Source organism: Heliangelus exortis, chromosome 3 (assembly GCF_036169615.1).
Source record: "Heliangelus exortis chromosome 3, bHelExo1.hap1, whole genome shotgun sequence".
NCBI lineage: Eukaryota > Metazoa > Chordata > Aves > Apodiformes > Trochilidae > Heliangelus > Heliangelus exortis.
In genome coordinates, this window is record NC_092424.1 from 32884808 (window position 1) to 32904056 (window position 19249).

General features: G+C 39.9%; 1 protein-coding gene across 2 annotated transcripts in view; it reads left to right on the forward strand.

The window, feature by feature from the left end:
* TTBK1 (tau tubulin kinase 1) overlaps nt 1-19249 on the forward strand; it is a 110473-nt gene that overhangs the window by 46076 nt on the left and 45148 nt on the right. For both annotated transcript variants that reach the window (XM_071739940.1, XM_071739938.1), the window contains exons 7-9: nt 12605-12670; nt 14198-14290; nt 15028-15153. In XM_071739940.1, coding sequence (XP_071596041.1) covers nt 12605-12670; nt 14198-14290; nt 15028-15153 — 285 coding nt within the window. The remainder of the gene's footprint in view (nt 1-12604; nt 12671-14197; nt 14291-15027; nt 15154-19249) is intronic.

The following is a 19249-nucleotide window of genomic DNA, read 5'->3' on the forward strand; positions in this document are numbered from 1 at the left end:
CTAATATTAGCACGAACAGCTTTGGAGAAAAGCTGTTGCCAAGATTTGCTTTCATGGGGAACAGTCTCACCCCTCTACCATTTGCCCCTTGACAGATGTTGCAGAATCTCCTGGATAGCAGTCCGTTGGAACTCATATTGCACTATAAAGGCAGAAGATGGTTGGAGCTAGAAAGTGTGTAAGGAAGCATCAGCAACATTTTTTTCTTCTGTTAGCAATCAGGGGGACTCAGCTGTTTTCAACAGTGCCATTACTTGATATTTCTAGGGGCTTTAGAAATCAGTCTTTAGTAGTTACTCCTTTGGTCAGGTAGAGCAGGTATGCATCAGTCATGTAGCCATTTGGGTATCCATTGTGTGCTGAGAACTGTTCAAGACCTACCTGAAGGCTGTTACTTTGGTTACCATCAGCATTTCTGGCATTTGGATCAGAGTCAACATCCTTGCTAGCAAGAGGGACTCTGGTTTTTATGATAAGCAGGACAGACTGCCAGTGCGAAAAAACCTCCTTTTCAGAGGTTTTGTTTTCAAACACTTGTGAGGACAGGGAAATGCTGGAAAAGACAGGCAGCCTGACAAAACTGAGGTGATGGTGATTACTTCTCTTCCCCGCCTGTCCAAGCTCCACTCTTTCCCACTTCAGCACTGGCAAATACTGTTTCAGGGCTGTCATCTGTGTTCAGTGGGGTATGTTTCACCTGGGATTTCCCATTTCTTAAGAGACCACTGTCAGTGATAATTCTCTAAGTTTTTCTGGTCACTTAGTAAAATCTCTCTGGTGCTCAGTACTTACATATTTACTGAAACAGAGACTGGAAAGCTTATATAGTCACAGGAATCTGGGCCATCTCCATGTCTATGAGACTCCAGAGATCCCTTTTATATGGAATATGTCTTAATTTTGTGCAAAACTGTAAAGCTTCAGTGAAAAGGAATCACAATACACCTGCTCCCATTCTGCCCGTGGCTTAAATATGCTATGTCTGTGGTACTCTGTCATCAGTTGAGAATGCAGAAATTAGGAGGTTATTGAACCTGAGACTCCCAAATTTTGGGTGAATGATATAATGCTGGAGAGAAGAAACTGTGCTGCTGTTCAGTGTTGTCCTTTTTTGTGACTCAAAACCTTCATTTCTTGTTTTGGTTATGATCAGCGGTCACCAGAAAACTTCTGGATTGCTTCACTCTGACATGTTGCCTCTCTAAGCAAGAGTTATTCAAGCCCTCTATAAGTACCAAAGCATACAAATACAAGACTTCCATCAATTACCTGCAAGAAGGCTTCATGATCTACTTTTTTCTTCTCGATCAGGCAGTCAGTAGCATATGCTTATGGTTATTTTACCTTCAGTAGTGGATGTCTCATAACCTGCTCCAAGGAGAACTTCATACATTCAAGCCACTCTTGTGCAAACACACCTCCTTGCCTTCCCAGTCCTTTCCATTCATTGCAGCACTCAAGCCATGTGAGCTGTCTCACTGTATTCCCAGTGAGACAGTAGTTTTGCAGTGCCATGTGGACCACTGTCTTCTGTTTGTTTCACAGGCATATGTGTTTGTGGATAGGAACTTGGTGGATGTGGGCCACCAGTTGTGCTACTTTCTCAGGGGAAGCATGAGAGCTTCTAGCATCCTCCCTCTGGGGTATCCTTCTCATAGCCTCCATTCTTCCACTGCTCTTATGGTAATTCTTTCTCATTTTACCTGCTTTAAGGCACAAGCCTGGATGCAAAGCCTTCACAAAGATGCTTTTGTCACCCTGTCAGATGAAATGCTTCTTTCACCATCAGTCCTTTTTTCTCAAAGAGGGACCTAAGGTCATAGAAGCCAAAGCCCTGTCTTTATAGCTAGGTATTGATGTCCAGATGCATCCACTTCTACTTAAGTCTTTCTCACTCACTGGCAGGTTTTAGGAGGATAGCACCCAGGCCCTCATGCTCCCAGATCTGTAGTCACTCAGTATACTCATAGTCACACCTTGGAAACCAGGTGCTTTTGGTGTTTTCCATGAAAGAGCAGCAAGGGTTAATAGTCAGGGGCCACACAAACCTTGGCAATCTGACCTTGTCATCCCATATGCAACAAGACACAAAACTCTTAAGGCATCAAATCGGGCCAAGTTTGCTTCCTGGGACAGACATTTGGTTCACGCTCAGCTGTCTAACCTGACAGGTCTTGTTCCTCCTCACCAGTTTCCAGATTGCTAAATATGTTCTGCAACTGCACATCTGCATGTGGAGCAAGAGTCTCTTTGCTGCTGCTAGCTATCCTGCTCTTGAGAGTTTCCATCTGTTGCTCCTTTGATCATAACTGCTAAGTTGTCCCTTTTTCCTTTCACTGCATGGTTTGTGATCTTCACTTTCATTTTCAAATGAGGTGTGACTAAAGCTCTACAACTTCAGAGGTTCTGTGAAGATTCCATTGATCTCTTGTTCACCCTCCCTGATGCTACACAATCTGCTCACCTCCTTTCCCACCTCAAAACAGCAACTTCACTAAGCAATTCTGCACCTCAGCCAGAGTACTTCTGTTAGTAATGAGTCCACTACAAAGGCTCCAGGTGCTGTCTGCAGCCCAGTGTGGATTATCACATCCTTCCATTGGGGATTTTTCTGCAGTGAAGTCTCCAGCTTGCTCAAGGTTGCACCAGCCCATGCTGGCAAAACTTTGTCACCCATCACCACCATCATGCAGCCTCAGTCAGGTTTACATTGTCCTGAGCAAAGCTACAAAACTTTTTTAGTGCTTTTATACAAATCTAGATGAGATAAGATGCCATAAGATACCATAAGATACCATCCATCCAGGTTCTAAGTGTGTATTTAAGATCTAAACAGTATTCAGAACACAGTAATGACAAACTCATGATGAGGGATAAAAAAAACTGTGATTGTAATGAGCGAGAAGATTAATTTTCGGATTTTATAAAGGTCTATCAAATACTGTAAAGTCTTGAGAAGCAAATGAGAAAGCCTCTGTTCTCTTTGGTTACACAACAACACAATATTCTGTGAACTAGAACATAAATTTAAACTAATAAAGGTATGCATTTATTCACATGGCATCACTTGCTGCCCCAGGTAGTCAGCATGCATTGGGAAGAGTAATGGAGATCAGGCAGGTCAGAGAATGGTCTAAATAGCAGCTATAGGACAGAATGTGCTGCAGTAAAAGTAAGGGCCAGCTACAGAAAAAAAGAATTGAGCTATAAACTGGAAAGTTAAATTCTGTGTAGATAAAAGGTGATGTTATGGAATAGCTTCATGAAAATAGGGGTTTGATATTCAACAGCTTTCAAGAAGGTGCTCAAACAGAAGTCATCAGGAAAGGAATGCATGACAAATCAGAGATTGCTGTTGTAACCCTTGATGAGATGGGGGTTGGCTTTTCACAGTTCTAGTAGCATACCTGAGAGAAAAATTCAGTCTGATCTGAGGTGTACTGAGTATCTATTGGCTTCATTCTTGCTCACTTGCTGTTGTTCATAGTGTGATGCTAGTAGAGGTTGTGGGTATAGGCCATCTCTGCCATCTACTATTACCAGATCTTGATTTAGAGTGCTTTACTTTTTAACCCTTCTCAGAGATTTTTGCAGTGGCTTCACTTTTGCATGTAGGCAAACTAGTACAGCAGCAGGAAAATGGATTATATAAAATATAATAGATATGAATATAAAACATGTTTAGAACCATCTAAGAAATGGAGGTAAAAGCAAGAGCTGGTGTTCTTTTCCATCAGTAGCCTTCCTCAAGAACATTTGCACCACATTTTTACCTTGCTGGAGAAGAAAATTGAGAAATATGAGTAGCTTGGGGGAAATGTTGTCTTGGACCAATCTGAGCTTTGTCCAGACTACTGATAAATCAGAAGCAGTTCTTTCTTCCCTTAATCCCTAAAGCAATCCCATTTCCTCTTCCAAGACTGCTGTCCTTGTTTTTTAAGCTGATGTTTTGCACCCTCCCACACCCCACAATGTCTTTTTCTCCATGAGATATTCTCAGGATTTGTGCTATTGTATAACTTTAGTGGCAAGGAGGAATAGGGTTTTTTTAATATGGTTATGCTGATATATTATATACTTTGTTATCACCATGAGGGTTTCCATCCAAGTAGACTTGAAGACAGAAGTAGTTCAAGCCATGTGTTTTATTCATGGGAGGCTTGGAGATCTCCTTAAGAAGAGATGACTTCTGGATAGTATCTGTTAATTAATCTGTAATTAATAAATACCCTCAAATATAGGGGGTACTCTTCTGAGAAGCAAGTCTAGTTTTCTCTTAGTGATTTTTTTTTTTTAATTTATTTTCCCCTCCTATGAAAAAAGTCCATTTTGGGGTGAATCCCAAGACTTCTGTAACGAATCAGGTATTACAGGATGCAGAGAGCTTTTCTAGGGATTTAACTATTATTTAATCTAGAAGCATCCTTCTGCCATCGTTCCTCACTGCAATGTCCTGGTCGTACAACCCACCTTTGCCATGCAGCAGTATAAGCTGTTTGTGCTGATGCACATCTTAGGACAAAAGAGCTAAGCAACTGGGGAATGGATTGAAAAGCTGTTTGTTGTTCGGTTTTTTTTTTAATTTGTGGAAGTATCTTCTATAGAAAGCACGCGAGTCAAAATTTTAATCTTCCATTAATTTTTTATAGCTTAGCGCTGGAGTGGCAGAACATGTTTCATATGGAGAACTAAGGCTGAGAAGAAATTTTGAACTTGAAGGGCAAGTTAGACATAAATGTTGTTATACAGATAATAACATGCTTGTATAGTGGAGGTGTTCTGAGTCATGGAGGTCTTCTGTGCTAATGTGGGTTTTGGACAATAACTCCTTCATCTATTGGTCTTTGTTCAGATCTGCTACTGTACTGACTAGTGCAGTACAGAAAGCATTATCCTTTTCCTGTGCCTTCAGAAACATATTCCCTGTTGCTCCACAAATGTTAATTGAAAGTGGTTGAGGGTTTAGCAGCTTGGTCTGAAGTATTTATTTGAAAACAGAGGAGAGGCTATGTTTTTCCCGGAGCCCCTCTCCCATTGCAGGATCTGACACTGGGCTGCTAAGCTCAGCAAGCATTATTTTAGCTTAGTCAGCTGCAGTCCATTGATTAGATCTCTGTCTCCTCGTGGCTCAGACTGCACTGCAGTAGTTTGCAGTGCCTTGCTGAAGATACTGCATGTGTTTGAGGGTCAGTGTGTGAGTCTGTGGACAGAAAGAGGATGTGGTAGGCAGGACAGTACATAGCCTGTTCAGACAAGCGTGATGAAGGCTGCAGTAATGTGTCAGCTAATGGAGAAAAAGATATTTATTTTCTGAATCTTTGTGCATAGTGTTAAAAACGCTGCAGTGAACAAGGTATTGGAAGAGTGGAGCATGGTACATTTTTCTGCTAAATAGTTTCCCCCCACTGGAAAATGAGCAATAAAATAACACAAAGGATATTAACTTCTGCATCCTAAGACCCCAAATATCAAACACAGAAGCCCAGTTGCATTTATACTTACTTTGTGCCTGAAATATAGGTAAAACTTTAGTGTTATGTAGAAGATGAACATTTTGCAGTAGAATAAAAAGGTTTGTAGAGCTGTAGCACCCGGAGCACTCGGATATAATTTTTGTCTCAAACTTTGTATTGTAAAAAAGGTATTCAGAGAAGGTAGAAATCAGAGCATGTGCACAGTGGTTTGCACAGATGTGGAGAAAAGAACAAAATTGTACCTATGTCTTTAAAAATATTACACATTTAATATATTATAGAAATTCCATTTCTGATGGAATGGGTTGTTATAAAACAGATCATCATGAAAATTACATAAGGGTTCTCATTGCGTACTTTCATTGTTGGAGTAGCAAATTTAGACTTGACAAGGGAGTTCATGTTCTGATTTAAAACATTACAACTACAGAAAGCCAGTGCAGTTGAAATTAATAAAGCAGACTAGCTGATAAATTTGAAAATCTATTAGCAAGCAGGGGCACTTGTATCTTGTTATAACTAGCTGTTTCTCTGCTTTCCTCCCCTGGAAACCATGGTTCAGTGAGGGTGACCACAGATAATCTGTATCATCTTGTTGGTGCTTTTATTTTATGTAGCACCTGTCTGGTTAGAGCTTTTGTACTAGAGCTGATATAGTACATCTGAATATGTGTCTCCTTCTGGTCGATGCTGTTCCTCTTGAAGCTCTGGTTCTTCTTCCCACTGGACTACAGAGAGAGGAACAAAAATTATTACTGTGTCTGGTGGTGAAGGAATGGGGGCTTCAGTCCCAAGCCAAGTGACAGTTCATGTCTCCCTTCATCAGGTAAGTGTATTTGCTGCCAGGTTACAGAGCACCTGTAATACACTTTCTCTCTCTTAGTAATAAATATTGAATTATTCTGTGCATGTTTGATCCCTTCCAACATGGATGTTCTTAGACTTGTATCTCAAAGCATCCTGTGGCTTAAGAATGTATTCTGGAAGGAGGGAGGTGTGGTTTTCATGTCTGTCCAAGGAGTGGAGAAATTTGAACATCATTAGCTCTTCGGCATCTCGGTGATTACCATGACTGTCTCTTGTCTTCTTCCTTTTGGTAGAAAAGGACCATCTTCTCCATCTGACTCCAGGAAAGCATTATAAGCTGGAAATCCCAAATGAGATGTGACTAACACTCTACAACACCCATCAAAGCGTTTCAGTTTCAGTGGTTCCTCTGTTCTGTGTTACAGTACATGAAAAACTTATCTTTCTTACTTAGCACTACACATTCTTTCCATGGGGATTTTCTGTGCTACTTTTCCCCCTGTGGGACCATACCTGTAAGAAACAAGTGAAGCTCTGCGGCCAAAATTCTCTTACTAAAAATTGAATGACAGTTGAATAATAGGATTACAGCTGGAATAATCTTTTGGTTAAAAAACGCTCATTTTTGCTCTGTTTGTAATGTGAGAAAGGCATCCTCCTCAGCACAACTTCTGGCACAGGAATCACATGATGAGAGGGTTGGCATTTGCTAGTCAGAAAGACAAAATTACTGCCTTGGTTCTTTCTGATGTTAAGATCCATTCAAAATTTTGAATTCTTCTGAAATAAAGATAGCATTTTAACCAATACCTGTCGGGTCTTTTGCTTTAGAGAGAATAGTAGTAGACTATTGAGGAACAGTTTCAAAAATAAAGTTCATGCAAAATCTTCAGAAATCTTAGAACTTTCATATTTTCAGGGAAGAGGAATACTGAAACTTAAGTAAGAAACTCCATTGGGTTGATTGAATTTGGTTAGTTGATTTCTTTTGGACGTAGTATCTCTTCATTGAGGTCTTTCTCAGTTTACTGAATTGAATTTTAAGGTTATATAATGAATTATAAATACTAGCTCTTCCCTCTGGTCAGGGTGGCTGTTATGTTTCTATACTGTGCAATTCACATTTTAAGATACAGTGATTACTTACATGGTCTAAAAGCAGCACTGACTTTCATTCTGCTCTCTTGCAAACCACCATGCTACATCCCACCACAGACAGTGGAGGCCCCACTATTTCTAGGTGAAGCACTGCAACAATCATCAGGGAGGGGGAAGATGCCTGAAGTTGGCAGATGTGAAGCCTATAAAGTTGACAGACCAGTGACTATATGGATATTGCTGGTGAAAAAGAAAAGTGGTGGTTGCAGAAATTCCAACTATCTTGAGTGGGAATTCAGATGGGGAAAGGGACATCTCCGTTGTTAGAAGCTAGTGCACTAACTTTTGAACTTGCTGTGGGTGAAAAGAGCAAGAGACAAAAAAGAGCAAATACCCTTGCAGATTACTATATCAGTATGATTGCAGAGGATCTAGTTATCAGATAATCTTAGGTAGGAAAATTATTGCAGAACCATACAACTGACCTATGATTAGTCTGTATACATCTCTGTTCTCCACTTTGGTTTTTGTACTGCTAGATATGATACGTGAGCAGGGGGAAGTTGGTCTCTAGAGGGACTCCTCTCATCCTTTTACAGGGCACTCACAAACCACACAGGATAATTCATGCTTTGTGTCTAAATGAAACTAAATACAGAATGGGCCAACAGCCTTGTAAAGGATGCTGGCAGATGGAAAGAACTGAACAAGAGACCCAGGTTTCTGAAAGGATACGATATTGTATTGGTTTTTAATTCATTTCTGTTTAATTTTTTTCTCATTTTGTTGTTTTTTTATCATGTTTTCTTTGGGTTTCTCTCTGTTTTACAGTTCTTTTGGGCTCTTCTTTTGAGGCTGTGTTTGATGCGTTGGCTTCCCATCCGCTGCTCGTAACCATCTCTGCTATGAGTTGTGAGTGAGCCATCACCATGATTCTGGGTTTTCATTTTGTTTTGTGCTTTTGTTATATATGGAAGTCCAAATTACACCTGGTTTTCTTTTTTCCCTCATATGTTTGTTTTCCAGCAGGACCATGACAGCAGAGGCCTAGAACACTTGGGATTCTGCCTGAGGAGCTGGCAGACACTTGGGTGGTGCCAGAGACAGTGATTTTGTCACTTCTGTGGTTTCAGAAGCAAGGGGAGGGCAGTTCTCTCACCTTACATTTTTTGCTTCAGTCATAATTCTGTACATTTCTGAGTCCTCATTGGGATAAAATAGGCTGCTGTCATTAATGATTCTACAAATTGCTGCTGTTTAAATTATCAAGTTGATACACATACAAGAGGTGAAGAAATTGTTTCCACAGAAGAGGTGGAGATGTATATACCTGCTTCTCCCCTGAGAGCCTATCTGATGGAAGCAAGAGATTCCTAGAAGTCACAGAGATACTTCCTTTTATTTCAGTTAAAGCTTCCTTTCCCTTCTCCTCCTTATCACAACTTTTCCAACAAGTAATTTCAATCCAAGATATATCTCCAAGTGCTTCCCATTATCTGTGGCATTTCCTCTCTCCTCTTGTCCACCTTCTCCTCAATCTGTGCTAACTTTCTTTTCATTTTCTTACTGCTGGAAATCCTTTTTCTGTTCCCAGAAGAGATGGGGAATGATCCTAGGTAACAGCAGGCTTGCCATGGGAAAGGTTGTTTAACCTGCTGAGGTGTTTGCACAGGCTTCCAGAAAGTTGGAGAGAAACCAGCAATCATGTTCTATTAGAATACCACAGGCATAAAAAGCATCAGGAGGGAAGTACTGGCATCCAAATATAAGTTTTTAGGAAGGTAGGTGGAAACCTGGACATTCAAAATATCGATCTAGAAACCAGTGATGCAAGATAAATATGTTAATCTCTACTTACAAAAGTAATTTCCTCAAATCAGTGAGGAAATACAACTCCTAAAATAAAGGGAGCATATACAGGAAAGACAGCCTTCATGTGTACCTTAAGGGAGACACTATTAACACTTAAAATATAAGTGATAATATAAACTGTTTAATCTGGAGAGTGATAAAAGACTGATGGGTGCAAAAGAGAAGAGTTTGTAACAAAGCATCCACTTTGTACATAATTTTGTTACCTGATTTTGCCTTTGTGAAGCAGTGTACATTGCTAATATATTGGAGGGAATACAGAATATAATTTTTGCTCTGTGGTAGTGATCTAACACATTTTCCCAAGCTAAAACTCATTTTAAACCAAGCTTCAAACACAATGCAATGTATTTCATATATCTGTCATCTCCTTGACAGCTCTGTGTAGTAATCTACTTAAGCTTTGTGCTAGACACAATATGAATGCAGGAAGAGATATACTTCACCCTGAGAAATATTTTTTATAGTAATGCTAGTGTGGAAAAATTAAAAATAGATTATGTATGGTTTTAAATGGTATTTCAGCTTGCTAGCTTATTAATTTCTTATCGTTTTGGGGATTCAGATCAGTTGGGTTATATATGATTATATAGTCTGAAGGTCCTAACTGTTACAATTTCAGTTCTGTGTCAAATATGGACTGGTCTGTATGGCAAGAATGCTTTATCCAGGCTCTTCCACTGCTGGGCAATGTAGTGGCGAGGTGAAATTTGTTAACTGGAAGAAATAAAGTTCGTAAAGAAATCCTCTGAAAAATTAATGTTGATGAATTAAAAAGAAAAGTCAGTAACAGCTGGTTAAACAGCATGTGCTACAATAAATACTCAAGCAGGAACTGTTTGGATGAAAAACAAGGTATCTCCACAGCCATGGAAATATTTGATCACAGTGATTAGTGATAAAGTCAAAAGGCATGACTAATTTCCTTGTGACTGGCAGGGCAGTCAAATATGGTTGAAAGAGGTAAAACCTTTCTGAGATAAATATGCTGTTAACAGTTAGCATCTGCCTCTTTTGATCAAATGTCCTGTCAAAACAAGTGCTCAGTTACAGTGCTTTCTCTGCTGAGGTACCACATGAGAGAAGACTTGGAGACAGAGAGCCCTTTGGGTTCAGCTGCAGGGCTGGCTTGGTGAACTGTTTGATGTTGGCTGTGGGACAGATGCACAGTTAAAGATGACTTGGCTTTTTGATTCTGAAAGAGAAGGGGAATACATTTGCAAACTGCCTAGAGTTGGTTTCAGACTAGATCTAATTACAGACTGCAGAGATAGCCTGTCTGCCAGAAATAGTAAGTATTGATCTAAAAAGGTTTTCAGAGACATTGCCAACCATACTGAAACCAGCACATGTGATACTTGGTTCAGTACATACACAGTTGATGACTGAAGACACTGAAGTAGGAAAAGAATATTAAAGACAAACTCTCGTGGACTGCAAATATTGAACAATATTGTTCTGAAAACATAATAGCTTACAAGCTAGAATTGTTCATAATGCCCTCCTATTTTATTGCTCATTAGAAGTATCCAAACACACTCATAATTGAAAAGAGAAACGTCCTCTTGCTTTTGAATATGTAGAGGATGTTTATGGTGATGGCTGAGTCCAAAAGGTGTATTTCAGTGGCCAGTATTCTGCTTTTCAAGAACTCACATCAGTAAATTAACTGGAATTCTGAAAAACATTTTGCAGTCATTTGTCAGTGGGAATCCTAACTGTATGCTCTGGGAGAAATGAGGTACATGATCATGAATATAATACCTTTACTATTACCTGCTGCTAAATAAGTAGCTTATAGGTAGAGCTTGTGTACTGCAAGATCAAATGCTGCATGATCAAAAGTGCATGATGTATATGCACATGGGTTCTCCTTGTGAAATATTTGATTAATGTAAAGTAGTTGTAAGATACACTTGTAGCTTTCTTTGCTTGGAGTTGCAATAACTTAAAAGCTGCATTATACACAGCATTCATGTGAGTTTTAGTGTCAAAGTGTTGGTGAAGTTTTGTATAAAATATTTGAAATTTTATTCTTTCTGAGAATACGGAAAGTCAGAGCGTCTTCCCTGTTGCCAAAAGGAAGCAATTGAATTGTATGTATTTAAACTGAGAGAAGGGTGCCCTAGGATAAAGGTACAGATTCTCAAGCTTAGTTCTGAAAGTGTAGACACAGCTGAGAGACCAAACATGAGTCAGCTGACCTAAGTGGTACAAATTACCCTATAAGAGTTGCCATTAATGTGCTCAAATTTCTGCAAGAATAGGATACTAATTATGAGTGTGTTTAGTTCTTTGCCCAAGCTTTATGATGGAAGATGTCTAGGCTTGAACCTGGGTTTGCCTCACGAATTTTGAAAGCACTGATGTTAACTGTGGTGCTTCTAGCTTAGCTGAAAGGATTCTTCACTGTGAAAGTGGCAAGACACTGGCACAGGTTGCCCATAGAGGCTGTGGATGCCCATTCCCTGGAAGTGTTCAAGGCCAGGTTTGATGTGGCTTTCATCAACCTGGTCTAGTGGGAGTTTTCCCTGCCCACACAGGAGGGGTGGAACTATATGATCTTTAAGGTCCCTTCCCAGGCAAACTATTCTATGATTTGGTGAACGGCATTATTTAAATGCAATTTTTTTTCAGAACTTCAGAACTCACATGGTGTAATATTCTTGTGGAGGCAGCAGTGGAAAGAGTTGGAAATGTTGCTCAGTCCCCAGAACAGAGAAAGCCTCCAGCTGGGAGGAATAGATGCAGGAGGACTCCCTTCTCCCCAAGGCCACTGTATCAAGCCTTCACTTACCAAGGACATGAGAACACGAGAAGCAGAGAAAGAGAAAATAAATATACATGGCTTAAGATACACTGGGAAGAATATGGAAAAAAGAGAGAACTGTGAAAGTCGGTGCTTATAGAGGATGTTGTCAAGCAGTGTCAGCAAGCACGTATGGTCATCTTCCCCATGTCAGAGTAGGGGATCCCAGTTCTTGTTCTGACCAGGCTGTCCTCAGGCTCATATTATTCCTGACTCAGATTTGCCCTGGTACTTCTTTACTAGCTTCTCCCTTGACCTGGAATTTTAAAGGAAAACATGATCTTGGAAAATGTTCTTATCTCTGTGCCTGGACTATTACTATTCTAACCTATCACTGTAACCACCTTGCCTCTCTGTAAAATGAGCTTTTCTAGAAATGCAGAATTTGAGAATGCTGGCTACTAGAGCAGATGAAGGCATTAAGAGCTTTGTATCCCCTGCATACATATGAAATAACAGAACGTATAAGAAGTCCTTGGGAACTAGCTGCACAGGGGATATAGTGATCTGCTCTGTCTCTGAGATTTCTGTTTTCTCCCTTCAGCCTCGGAATGTTGCTGGTTTTCGAGGAACAGTCCGCTACGCTTCAGTGAATGCACACAAAAACAGAGTGAGTATTTTTGGGTTATAATGAGTTGATAGTAAGGTTAGTTCTCTTCAGAAACCTGTTTTCAGGAGCAGAGGAATAAGACGCATGAGTTCTGGTTTGTTACCTACAGAGGTTAGTATATCAGATGAATTCCATTAGGTGTTCAAGGCTGACTGTACAGTTATGACTCAGTTACTGGATCCTGTCTAGTTGGAAGGCTTAATAATAACAATTATTGCATTATCAGACACTTCTTAAGGGCAAAAAACCCACCACACTTCAAGTGGAATTCAGGTTAAGTGCCAGGCTGCTTACTGCTGATTTTTAACAGAACCAGGCTGTGAATTACCAATTGCCAGGTCTCCAAATCCATTCTCCACCTGGAATTTTTAATATTAACGTCATGCCATCAGGTGAAGTATCTCCTAGTGAAAAAATAAACTTATTTTTCCATGAAGAGATCCATTATTTACATAGTGTCTGGCCTGTTTCATTCTGAACACTTCAAGAAGTCTCATCCAACATTATTCTCAAAACACATATTCGTCCTGTTTTAGTAATGCTTCTGTGTAGACAGTAAACCAAAAGTCCTCTGGCTCTGATGCAGAGTGCTTGCCAGATACAAAATATCGGTTCTCCTGCATTACTTCCGGGTTTCTGGCCTTATTTGGTTTAAATCTGTAGGGTGACCTGACTTATGAGGAAGTTTCAAGGTTTTTAGGGAAAGAATTACTGTCTGCAGAGGGCAGAAAAACATAATAGGGGGAGGGCGGTTGAATCCCATCAGGAGTTAATTCTGTTTCCTGGGAGACACTGAGAAACCTGAGGTATAATTTTTAATGAGCTGAATAGTGCCAGCTGTAGCTGGCATCAGCCAAAGATATATTTAGATGCAAAAATTGCTGTATAATGCATACTATTCTGAGAAGTCATATTCTAGACATTGGATCTTGAGCATCAAAAATTACTCCATAAGTTTTGTTAATTTCAGCCTTAACCCCCATGTTTCAGTTTCCCATTTGCTAGACCAGGAGGAGAGTAGTATGTGGAAATATTATAAATCTGTAAATTGTTGTGATGCTTGAATGATGAGTGTTTAGCAAAAGGTCTTGAGTAAATGCTGTTTTGTGAAAAGAGTTTGAATGATATTTAGCTTAAAAATAATAACAAAAAAGATTTTCTGCTCTTTTTTTTTCTTAATCTAGGTTATTCTACATCTCATTAATAGATATTCCACTTCTGTATACTGACTGAGGGACAGTCTTATGGAAAAGTTGTGCTTTGTTGTATAGATAGTAAACTCTCTCCTAATGTCAACACAAAAAGGAAAACAAATGGGGTTATTCAGGTGACTGTATTGACACTGCCAAATTTAATAAATGCTTGATTTTGCATCTTTAGTCTTTAATCTGGCTTCTTTAATCACTGAACAGGAAGTATAACTTCTCTTCCTGTTTTTTAAAATGAGGTAGCTCATCTGGAGGGCAAACCTGAACTACTGAACAACATGGAACTTTGCTCCTCAGTCTTCATCTCTCTTTTCTCCAGGAGATGGGTAGACATGATGATCTGTGGTCCCTCTTTTACATGTTGGTGGAGTTTGCAGTTGGTCAGCTTCCGTGGCGAAAGATAAAAGATAAGGTAGGATACCTAGTGTCTGTGCTTAGAATAGGGAGCTACATCTTTTTATTATGATGATTCTTATTATTCATCCTACAGTGGAGCTGTTTGCTGAAGTAAAGCCAGAGTCTGCTTTTCATCATATCTTGCTGCAAGGTGCTAACCTGCTTTTGTGCACTCTGACACATAGTGTGGAGCTTGTCTTATTTGGAGTCGCTACACATTTTCTTATGCATGATGTTAATCATATTTGATCAAGTGACTTTGACTTTGTTCTTGCAAAGCAAACAATAGAAGTGAAAAGGCTAAGCTGTTCTTTTGACAAAAAAAAAAATTAAAACCCAAAAAGAAAACACCAGAGAGGCAGGAGGATAATGTTTTGCCATGCCAGATGGGATTGCAACTGGAAAGCTAGAATAAGGCTAACTGTTGTCTTGGAAATACTTTTTGCTAGAGAATAAAATCCCTGGAAAGAAACAGGTCACCTGTGCAGGAAGCTCTGCTACAGGAACAGCTTCTGAAGAGTAAAGGCACTGTGAAGAGTGCTTCTGACTCAGGGCTCCCCTTTGAGCTTTGCCTGCAATGATGAACCTTGTTTTGCTCCCAGCACCAAACAGAAATGTGTAGACATAGTGCTGGATCCAAGAAGTCATGTTCCAGGAACAATAAGACTAAGTGGTATTCCAGGAATGATAAGACTATGTGAATATGAAGCAATAGAAGAGATTCTTCACTTTGAGATATTTTCTTATTTCCAGGAGCAGGTTGGAATGATAAAAGAAAAATATGAACACCGAATGCTGCTAAAACACATGCCTTCAGAGTTCCACCTTTTTCTGGATCATATTGCAAGCCTAGACTACTTCACCAAGCCAGACTATCAGGTAGGACCCTTTATTTGCTACTAATCTGGTGCATGGCACTTTGGTAAGTCATCTCGATTTTCTGACATTCCCATGCATGTGTTCATATCTGGCTGAGGTATACTTAGAACCAAGAGGAAAATGTTGGACCTTACCTAAAATACTCTTGTACTCCAGACCATAAAGATCTTCCCAAGCAACAGATTACTTTTGGCTTTCATTAAAACACAAAAGTTTTAAGATATTCCAAATGTTAACAAAATTTCAGCACAGCTTGCCAAAGCCAAAAAGAGCCTATGCCAACAGCTCAACAGTGCACACCAACCCCTTTGTTTTCCTGAAGATTCACATGGGCCTTAGCTATTATTATCTTTATATTAATTGTAATGGGTTTTTTTCTCCCATTCAGTTTTTTATCAGTATATATTTGACTATATGCACAAGGTAACTGAAGCAACTTGATTCTGTGATTCTTTTTTATCGCACTGTTTTTTTCTGTACATTAAAGCCAGAGTAATGAAAATAACATATTATCAGCAGATCTGTGCAGTCTTACATTAATGCCTCCTCCTTTTGATAGTTCATCAAATGAGTGGGAAAATTGTAGAAGGATGCTCCAGCAAACTCTCTCCGGCAGTGCTTTTGTATGTTAGCTACATAGATGTTGCAGCATAGCAACCACAACTTTTTTTTTTTCTTTTTTCTTTTAAGGCAAATATCTGCATTATAGTACAGCAGAAAAATTACATTTACCATTAAGATGGAGGGCTACAAAGAGATGGAGGTGGACTGAGGACATACTGAGGCAGCTGGATTTGTACAGCCTGGAGAAATAACGAGGGGATCTGATTGCTGTCATCCACTGCTTCAAGGATGTGGGGAGAATAGTGGCAGACTTTTCTCAGAGGCAGCAAGGGAAATTATAGTGACCTTCCAGTACATGAAGGGGGCCTATAGGAAAGCTGGGATGGAGCTTTTCAACAGAGGGGATAGTGACAGGACAACAGGTAATCGTTTTAAACTGAAAGAGGGTAGATTTGGGTTAGAAATAGGAAAAAATTATTCACCATGAGGTTTGTAAGACACTGGAATAGGTTGCCTAGGGGGGTTGTTGATACTCTGTCCCTGGAAGTGTTTAAGCCCAGGCTAGATGAAGCCTTGTGCAACCTGGTCTAGTAGGAAGTGCCCCTGCCCATGCAGGGAGGTTGAATCTTGATCTTTAAAGTCCCTTGCAACCCTAACCATGGGGGGGGAGGGAGGGGCTGGAATCAGAATGCGATTTCTTAAGTAAGGAAACAGAACCTACATTCTCCTGTATTCTATTTCAGTTTAAATAGTTGAAGCACTGGTACTGAACTGGTACTGAAAAAGCATCCTTGAGATGAAAATAGGAGGATTTTTTCAGACAATTTTGCTGCAGTACAAATCACAAACAATTATTTTCCAGTAGGGGATTTTCTGAAGCTGTGAATTGCCTCTTTGCCTTCAGTTTCTTGCAGGTACAGCCTCCAAAATGAACTGCCCCTAAAAGTCTTTCACCTGCAGCTTGCCACCAAACACTGATTCTTCTAGCTTTACTTGGAGGTCCATTCCAGCCAGCAAATTCTCCAAATTCCTCAGGCCTTTATACTGATTTATCTGAATTTATTATTATTAAGTATTAAGAAGTCTGCTTCCCCAGAAAAGTCACAAAACTCAAGGATCAAGCAGACTTGAAGCTCAAGAATCTCCTAAAACAAAAATATCTCCAAATCTTATATCCTTCAATTAATTTATGTTTCATGAACTTGTCCAGTGTCTTCCTGAATCCGTGCAAGCCGTTCTCATCCACCATGGAACAGGGAGGCACCACAGCTTAAGTGCTTGCTGTGAGAAGTGCTACTCTCTTCTGTTGGTTCTGAAGTATTTAATTTATTCTTTAATGCCCTTTACATCTTGGACATAACGGTGAATGCTGGTCCATGGCCCCATTCCCACTTTTCAACTATGTAGAATCTTACACACCTCCATGATATTGCTCTTCAGGTACTCTTTTGGCTGGACCGAAGGATCCTAGTCTACTTACTTGTTTCTTGTCCAGAAAGAAACCTTTCTACACCTTTGGTTTGTGTCCTTTTCTGAACCTTATCCAATTGTACTTTTTTGAGGTGGGAACTTGCCAGTATTGCATGTTCAATATATATGGAGTGATAAACTGCAGTTATGATGTTCTGTTCCGTTCCTATGACTTTCTAATATTCTATCTGATTTACCCAGTGGCAATGCAGTTTTGAATGCTCCCATGTGTGCACCAAGTAAAGCTCTAGCTTCTTGTGGAGTCAGATGACATTTTGGTAAAATCCTTCTGCTCCTACCTTCATTATTTTTTAAGTGGGGAATGGTGCATAAATGCAGTACAAGAACATCTGATAATAAGCTCATTCATGACTGCTCCCTCCTCACTCACTGTCTGAATTCTGATGTATTACCTCTGTAACTTAACCTGATGTGTGCCTTCTGGCTTCTTCTATCCTGGGTGTCATAGGGTTCTTTTGAATTTAGAAAGAGGCCAGACATTAGTTTAAGAAGAGCCATACTGGGTCAGCCTTTCCTTTCTTTCCCCTTTGTAAATGGGGACAGACTATAGAGGACTGGCTGCTGCTGTTCTCTTTGCTCCAGGTGGTCCGTGCCCTGAAGTTTGCAATTTTTTTCCTCAACACTTAAGAGGTGTTCTTAATAGTTATTCTTCATTACTGTGTTGAGGGTTAGAGTGCAAGTTAGAAACTTGAGCAAGAGCATCTTGCCACACCTGATATTGTGCTGAAAGAATCCATCTTTTAGATGAACCCTGAAAAATTCAAGGCTGAAGCACCTGGACAATCCATAACTATTTTGGGACCTTCTTCACATGATGTATCAGGAGTGACTGTGATCCATTTCTTGAACCTTAGCCAGTAAGAAGGCATTTGACAAGATGAATCATGGCAGTTTAACGGGTAGTTTCTGCACAACCAGCTTCTTCTTACTCATTCTATGAGACATCACTCCAAAACACAGTATGCTGCTACAAAATGTTCGATCAATCTTTATATCCTTGTGGACATTAATATCTTTAAAAGAGAAACTTAGTGGGCTGCTTCTTTATCCCACCAGTGGTTTTGGCACTCAAAGAGTTAGAATTGCACATTGTCTTGTAGAAGTTGACGTGCTCTGATAGGACATGGTCTACACCTGCCAAATGGTCTGACAAGCAATGCTCTCACCAGCCTATATCTACAGAGTCGTGACTCCTCGTCCAGTGCTAGGGGGAGAAAAAGGTACCACAATTATTCCCTAGTTCCCATAGCCATGCTGCAGATGTGCTTTATCTGATGTATTTTCTTCACCACCTATCCTTTTTTCTTTGGTTAAATCTGGCCTGATAGAGGAAGCTCAGGAGTCTGGACAGCCCTCAAGGGTCAAAGCCCATCCAGTCTGTTCTCTGCCTCTGTTTCAGTAACATTTTCCTGTGATTCTGATAACCTTTCAAGGGAAACTTCTATATTTCTCACAGGAAGATAATTTGATCTACATCTGTAGCCATTGCCTCTCTTCTCTTTCTAGACCCTGTAGAAGTGAAATGATGTCTGTGCAATGCAGCTAATCTGAATGTCTTGTGCCTTTCCTATTATGTCCAAGGGCTCCATAGTAGCCAACATTCACCTTGTATGTGAGGAATTCCCAGTGAAACTTACCCAACTGTTGGTCTTCCACCATAACTTCCCTGACTTGGAAGCTCTTTTCTACAGGCACCATGATACCAGGTTGCTTTTTAAGGTCCCTGTCTTCATGTGGTGTATACCTCTTGGGTCTTTGAAGGTTAGTTCTATTTGGTAGCTTTGTGAATTGAGCCTAATTTTGAGTTTACAATTAGTTGTATACAACTTTTTTTTTTCTTTTTTTTTTCTTTTTAAATCTGGTGCATGGATGACAGACATATGAGTAGAGAGACTGGATTATCTTCCTGCATCAAGAAAGTCTTACGAGAAGATGTTACTTGGTCATCTACTACCTTTTCCTATATTCTTTCATCACTTGATCTCAGCCTTCCCTGAAGTCTCTTCATTTAGCCTCAAACCCTATCAGTTTCTTAAAAAGT